Consider the following 7167-nt stretch of genomic DNA (forward strand, 5'->3'; position numbering starts at 1 on the left):
TCCAACAGAAATGTTACTATTCTTCTCTGATTTTTAGTGTCACGCTCACCTTGCCAGACTTAAACACTGAACAAGTGATTGTCCTGTCCCCACACAGGATGCTGAGGCATCTCATTAGTCTGCAGTTGCACACATCAGGATAGGTGGTGCTCGGACATTTCAATATGTATAACTTCAAATGACTTCAGAATAAAATTCAAATACCGCAGGATTTCACATACTTGATCAAAAGAGGGCTAACTTACTGTAGCCTTTCTGATAAACACTAGCACAACTGAACAGGGATCAGAGATTTGGAAAATGGGTACCATCAAGGCTTGTCTACTTCAGCCTCTTTAAAGCAACTAACCGTCTTGACAGTTCTTCATGGAGAATCTTGAGCAGTGGTAACTCAATTAATCTTGACTCATACAAAAATTGTACACAGTAGGGATAAACAGGTATGCATTGAGATTCAAAAAAAAAAAAAAAAAAAAGTCTACTTCCAAATTACTAAGGGATCTATCACTGAAACTTCCATGTCTTATGTCTTTCTCTAAACTATCAGTGCCTAGGAAACTCTTTGACTGAAAATTCATATTAAGTGCTTATCTCCTTCATGGCTCATAGGCAGCTGCAAATCAACCGGGCCTGTTAGTGACAACTATTGTTAGTGCTTCAAATTCAACATATTGCTTTTCTTTGAGGGAAGCTAGAGTGTTTACTGGCAGCTCAATAAATCACCACTCATTGCTGGCAAATTCCCAAACCAAATCTCCATTTTTGATGAGCATTAGCAAAAGATGTTTGCCTCTGCAAAAATGAAAATAGTTTATTTGCAGCAGTATTGCACATCTTCTTTCTATATGAGGAAAAAACTTGGTTGTGGCCCAGACACACTAGGTGATCATCTCTTGTCAATTAGTGAAGATACATTATCGTGAAGATTCTGTGACAGTTGTCAAATCACTTTAATACTGCAGATCATAACATGCTATTAAGTTGGTTCTGGCAGATCACAAGAGATATAGAGGCTGTTTGCTTGTTCTTGGTTCTTTTCATGCTAAAAGGACACTAGGGAGCAATTGTTGCCACTTCCATTCATGTGTTAGAACCCTCCTGATCCCATCTGGTTTTAGGAGAAAGAATGAAGAAATTGCCACAGTGTCTGTCTTTTGCATGCTGATGAAAACAAGCTTTATCATTTCATCTTATCCTAGCTGGTCAGAGCAGCAAATTATCTTCACTAGCTTTCAGTTTATCAAATGGAGAAAGACCAGCTTAAAGACAGTAAACAGTTATCGTCATCCTCTTTTTGTTGAATTTTAAACTAATATGTTTTAACTTGCAATTGGAAAGAGTCTGAAGCATGTCCTCTCAGTTAAAGTGGCCTCTTGGTTAATCAGATGTGAATTACTAGGCCACAATAACATGATCAAATTCAGTTATGGGCCCACATCTCTCACTTATCTGAGAAACTGATTCTCTCCTAGCTTAAAATCAACAGACAAGTTTACACAGCAGTAACCTAAGAGACAAATACTTGTTGCCAGAACATCTTCCATGAGAAGATGCTAATTTTGTATTTATGTATTTCTTATTCATTAAGTCCAAGGTTTAAATTTTTAAAGTTCACCTAATTTCCCAGACTTGCAAGAATTGTGAAGATGGACAGAAGAACAGAAAACAGAAATACAGTCTTTCCTTCTTTCTCAATATAAGTGAGCTACACTGCTGAGTCGAGAGAGAGAGTAACTGTGGAAGCCATAACACCTTTTTATCTATTTTTATCAAGATGAAAATATACTTGGACATATTCTTAAAGTTAATAACTACCTATACTAAGGGATACCAAGCAGCCTAGCAGTGAACAAACAAGATACACAAACATAGGTTTTTTCCTGTGCTCCTGTCAAACTTGATCAGTTATAAAGTTGAAACAGCAGTTCCATAAAATGCCTTCATTTAACTTGATTGCAAGGGATATTGAATAAAATTAATTCCAGAAACATTTTTCTTCTCAATGTATTTGCTCAGATGTCACCTCAAAAAGTGTTTTAGGTAGTTTATAACAAGATTTGATTTAGCAGCTTAGGCAGAAAATCTAGTGGGGAGGGGGGGGAGAAACATGCCCTGAATTTTAATAACACAGTCTTACACTGGTGAGTCTTAACATGTCCACTTCTGAAATGACGGGGCTTACTCCATCAGCCATATGCTACAGTTATATTACTCAACACAGAGCACAATTCCTGCCCCATAAAGGAGAAGATCCCCTGTGATAATTTTGGCAGTAGAATTCAGAAGCACCAAAGCCACCGCAGAATACTGCTTGATTGTGGAAGCAGCAGTGGCAACTCAACGGCTGTGCCACAATTTGCACACACACACACAAAAAAATGCTATTCCTTTCATTTTTAAATACAGTTTTAGTCTCTAAAAACTGGCACAATACAATTTTTTAATTTGACGTGAGTATTCTGTATAATTTCTGCAGTGAAGATATCTAAAAATACTCTTTTGGAAGAGAGTCAGTGACATTTCAAAGTGCAACAACCTTCTCAGTAACAAAATGAATTTATCTCATAAATTCTAAACCACAGATGTATGCATGCATTCTCTCTGACACTGGCAAAGCTTGAAACATTTAACCCATGTTACTCTCCTCCACTGAGGGTATCGATTTTTGCCAAGGTGAACCAACAGCACTGCTCACGTCCCTGGTATATCATTTTAGTAAAAACTGCAAACATCCATCCAAAGGTGCTGGTTTTGTCAAGGTTCTGGATAACCTCTACTCTCATACCATCATGTTTTCAGTAACTGACTTGTAGGGACCACAAAGACAGGCTGAGCTAAGGATTTTGAGTTGGGCTGTTCAACACAGATGCGGGGCTCTAAAGCAAGGAAGGGGCAAACAAGGATACTGATAATACTGATATACTAAAATAACTCCGCTTAGAGCAAACCCATTGTGTCTACACCAACATATCACTGTTTGTAGGACATCTCTTCGCATCAAAACAATAAAGTTCTGACAATAAAGCTCTGCAGAAAATTTTTAAGAGTCAAATTTAAATGCCAGAAACATGCTGCTGGCACTAGCTCCAATATCTAGTTTTTATGTACTAGATGGACTGAGCATCGGGGTGACACAACAACATTTGAAATGCTTCCCAAAGCAATGCCACATTTGCTTGGATGGAGACAAGCATATCAGTAGTACCAAGGGAACCTTTCATGCAGCTGTGCCTCAGGGATATACTTGACTCCCACAAATCCCTCTAACAGACCCTCTCTAACAAACCCGCCTTCCTCTCAAGCCATCACTTCTCAGCTCCTACAATTTTCCTCCTTCCACAGCTAAGGACAAAGAGGCCTGAGCAACTCTATAAATGCACATGTACAGTGAGCTAAGCTCCCAAGGAGATGCTGAAAAGGGAGTCTCTGAGGTTTGAGGAAGAAAAGCCTGGGGTAAGACGGTCTGTAATAAACCACACACAGATCAAAGGGAAATCTCTTCCTTCCCGCTTTTCCCCACCTCCTCCAGCATCACACTTGTTTTTTGGTTTGAATCTGCTACTATAACACCTCCATCTAGACTTGCAATGCAGGCTGTACCCCAACTGTTTGCTATGACAGGAAAGAGGCATGAACATATTCAAGCTGGGACTGAAGAGGCAAGTCAGCAAGAGGCACACAGATGAACCAGGATTATTTAACTACTTGCTTCTTCAGGAAGGGAGTAGGGAGAGAAAGCTTGCTTTTTTATAGCCTGCTTTGGGATTATCCACTAACAAGAAACTTCAGTACCAAGTTATTCAGAACAGCAAAATCACCACCAGTTCTGTGAACACTGATAGTGTTCACAGGATACAATAAAAATTAGTTCCCCCCTCTAGAAGAAAACACTGGATCTAACCAATCAGATTACAGAGACATAGAATACAAAGAAATCACACAAAAATACACATGCATGAAATGTTTCTTGTATGTTATTAAATATTTCATAATCTGTGCATGTATTATATCCAATACATACATACAGACATTTGGGATGAATAAATAAATGGCTTTTAAATATCCTGTATGGGCATGTATATGTGACACATACAATTATTAAATATATCATATTCAATATTATTCCATATTATTCCATATCCAAATTATAGAACCTGACTATATAAAAAGATGGCTTCAGTGTTAGTTTAAAACAGCAGCATTTACATTCGCAAAGGTCTTCTGATGGCACAATGTATGTAAAACATTCTGCAGAAAAATTGAATGGAAATATTTTCTAGAAACAGCAGAGGGGGATGTTAGCACAACTGGCTTTGAACCAGAATTTAACTGTATCTGTAATTGCCTTTTAACTCAATGCCATACTAAACTCCTACATTAGCTAAGGATTCACTTTCATTTCATTATGGCACTGGCCATTTTTCTGGCTACTTTGAAAGCTTTATTTAATCTATTCCTCATAGTCAAGGACAATTCAATTCAACATTGAGTAACTATTTTGACCATTTAATATTTTTCTTAAGTCTAAAGAAGAAAAGTTCCAGTAAACTGGAATTCTACTAAATTACTAGCTAAACTTGAACAATACACAATGAAACACACTTTTGAAAGAAATGGTTTCTTTAGGTGCAGAAGAGCTTTTCGTTTATACAGTGGAAATACACAGAAGGAAAGCATCAGTGATAACAATTTTAAAATGTAAATCATTCCAGCTTCATAATGAAGATGCCAGAGAGAAAACAGCAACACTGTTCACAAATCAGTATTTCAGAGTGGCATTAAAACCCATCAGAGCAAAAACATCACCATTGCTTACTTCTAATAAAGACAAGCCTGCACGATACAGCTCATGACACAAGCTTCATGAAGAATGAGACGAAAAAAGTCTTTCCAGTTTCTGACATACCCAGATTAGATCGTTTTTAAAGTTCCCCATCTCTAAATGCATGATCCACTTTGACAACTGTAATCTACCATATTTCTGTGATTTCTCAATTACACAGGCAAATTTTTGACAAAAAAAAAATATATATAACCACAGCTTTTAGTAATGATTGTATACACTGAGAGGAAAGACTAAAAATTCAAGCGTCTCACAGCTGAAATACCTGCTCTATTTCAGTAACTATTTTTATGTCATAAGTTTGTGAACAACTTTGCCTTAAGAATAGGATTTACTTGTAAGAAGCAGTGCAGTACTGAAACAGACCTCCATCTCCCATGTAAGAGTAGGATACTTTTCCAAAGAGCAAACCAAATCCTGTTTTTAACGTATGGTGAATTTTGGTCCTAGCAACACAGCTGAATATCACAGAGAAAGTCAACCTAAAAGTGAAGTGCAACTGCGTAATTCTACACTGTAGCATTGAATTAACAACAGGTATAGCAAAAATTTAAGATGACTGGTATACCTTAAAGTTCCCAAATGTTAACACTGTACTTAGCTTTATATTCTTTTGTCCTACAAAATGCCCATAAAGCAATGACACAGTAATCTCTGATGATGGAAGCCCTCTTAGTGGAAATGACAAAGTTACTGTTTTATTTAAAATAAATAGACTGTTTACTTTCGAAAGTGACCAGAACGCATCCACTGCTTCCTTTTCTTACACTATTTCTAAACCACAAGCATCACTGCCTTGGCGGACGCCGGGTGCCAGAGGGGCGCGGGAGAAGGATGTATGTGCGCGGCTGCTTCTCCCGGCAGCAGCTTGCAGCCGCGGCGCTCTCCCTTCCCCGGGGGCCGCGCCGGACACCTGTGGCCCCGCGGGCGGCGGGGCAGAGCAGGCTGGCCGGGGCCCACCCGCCGCGCGGCCCTCGGCTCCGTGACCCCCCGCGACACCCACGCTCTCCCCACACACACACACACACACAGATGTCCCTCGGCCGCCGCAAGCGAGGCCTGAGGGAGGCGGCGGCCGCTGCGGCGGCGGCACCGGGGAGAAAAGTTAGTTGCCGCCGGCGCGGGGAAGGCCCTGCCCGCCCCGAGGCGCCAGCCGGCGGCTCCCCGCCGCCGCCGCCGCGCCCGCTCCTGCCGAGGCGGCGGAGCAAGATGGAAGGCGCCGGGGGGCCCGAGCCCCTGCGGGGCGGCCACCTCCGCCCCGCCGGCCGAGGGGCGCGAAGGGGGGAAACGGGCCGCGCGGCGGCCCCCGCCCGCGCCGCACCGTGCCGTGCCGTGCCGTGCCGCGCCCCGCCTGCCTTGCCCGCGGGCGCCGGAGCCGGCCCGCCCCGGCGCTCACCTCGCTCCTGCTCGGCTTGCAGGCAGATGGGGATGTTCTTCTTCCAGCCCGGCATGGCTCCCGCACGCCTCCCGCTCCTTCAGCGCTGCGGCGGCGGCGGGGGGCTCATGGCAGGGCGAGGCGGTGGCGACTGGCGCTCGGGGGGGGGAGTCGGCGGCGGGCAGCGGCGAAGGGGCGGCGGCCTCGCCGCGGGAGGGAGGGAGGGAATGAAGGTGGCGGCGGAGCTCCCCCACGCTTGAGGGACGGGAGAGAAAGAGCAGGACGGGCTCGCCCGGTTCAGCCAGGGACAGGGGCGAGGGGAGGGGCTGTGGGAGGGGGAGGTGCGCGGGGGTGGCCTGCCCGGCTTTCCCGGCCGCCTGCAGGTGGGACTGCCCGAGCCGCCGCAGCACAATGGAGCGCCGCGGCGGCGGCCGTTGCCCCTCTTCGCGCGCGCGGCCGTTGCCCCCCTCCTCGCGCGCGGCCGGGCGGCGGTTGCACCCGCGCTGAGCCGCCAGGTGCGGGGCCGGCGGGCCGCGCCCTGAGGCGCAGTGTCGCCGCAGGCGGGCACAGGCCGCGGGCCCGCGCCGCGGGTCCTGCCGCAGCGCGCAGGCAGGCCCGGCCCCGGTGGGCACAGCTCGGCGGGCAGAGCCGCGGGTGCCCCCGCTTTCCTCCCCCCAGCGCACACACACATCCCCGCCGGGGCTTGCTCTGAGCGAGTGGGCTTGGGGGAAGGGGTCTCCCCGGACTGCTCTGGACTTCACCAGCCTGTCACTTGTTGAGGGAATGGAGAGTTTGGTGTCGCTCCAGCACCAAACGTTGGACAAAGTGCCTGCAGCTGTGTGCTGACGCACGGTCTTGCCTTGCAGTTCGGCCAGTGAAGCACGTTTTACTGATGCAGAATTAAAACGTGCTTCTGCCATTCCCTTTACTCTTGTAGACTGACAAGTTT

The 7167-nt window shown here is 45.4% G+C and overlaps 1 protein-coding gene across 2 annotated transcripts in view; it reads right to left on the reverse strand.

Annotated features, from left to right (window-relative positions):
- GRIP1 (glutamate receptor interacting protein 1) overlaps window positions 1–6385 on the reverse strand; it is a 339761-nt gene extending 333376 nt beyond the window's left edge. For both annotated transcript variants that reach the window (XM_062584272.1, XM_062584255.1), the window contains exon 1: window positions 6240–6385. In XM_062584272.1, the coding sequence (XP_062440256.1) occupies window positions 6240–6294 (55 nt within the window). In that variant the 5' untranslated portion in view covers window positions 6295–6385. The remainder of the gene's footprint in view (window positions 1–6239) is intronic.
- Between the last annotated feature and the right edge of the window lie 782 nt (window positions 6386–7167).

The sequence above is a fragment of the Rhea pennata genome, chromosome 1, assembly GCF_028389875.1.
Source record: "Rhea pennata isolate bPtePen1 chromosome 1, bPtePen1.pri, whole genome shotgun sequence".
In the NCBI taxonomy this organism is placed as follows: Eukaryota; Metazoa; Chordata; class Aves; order Rheiformes; family Rheidae; genus Rhea; species Rhea pennata.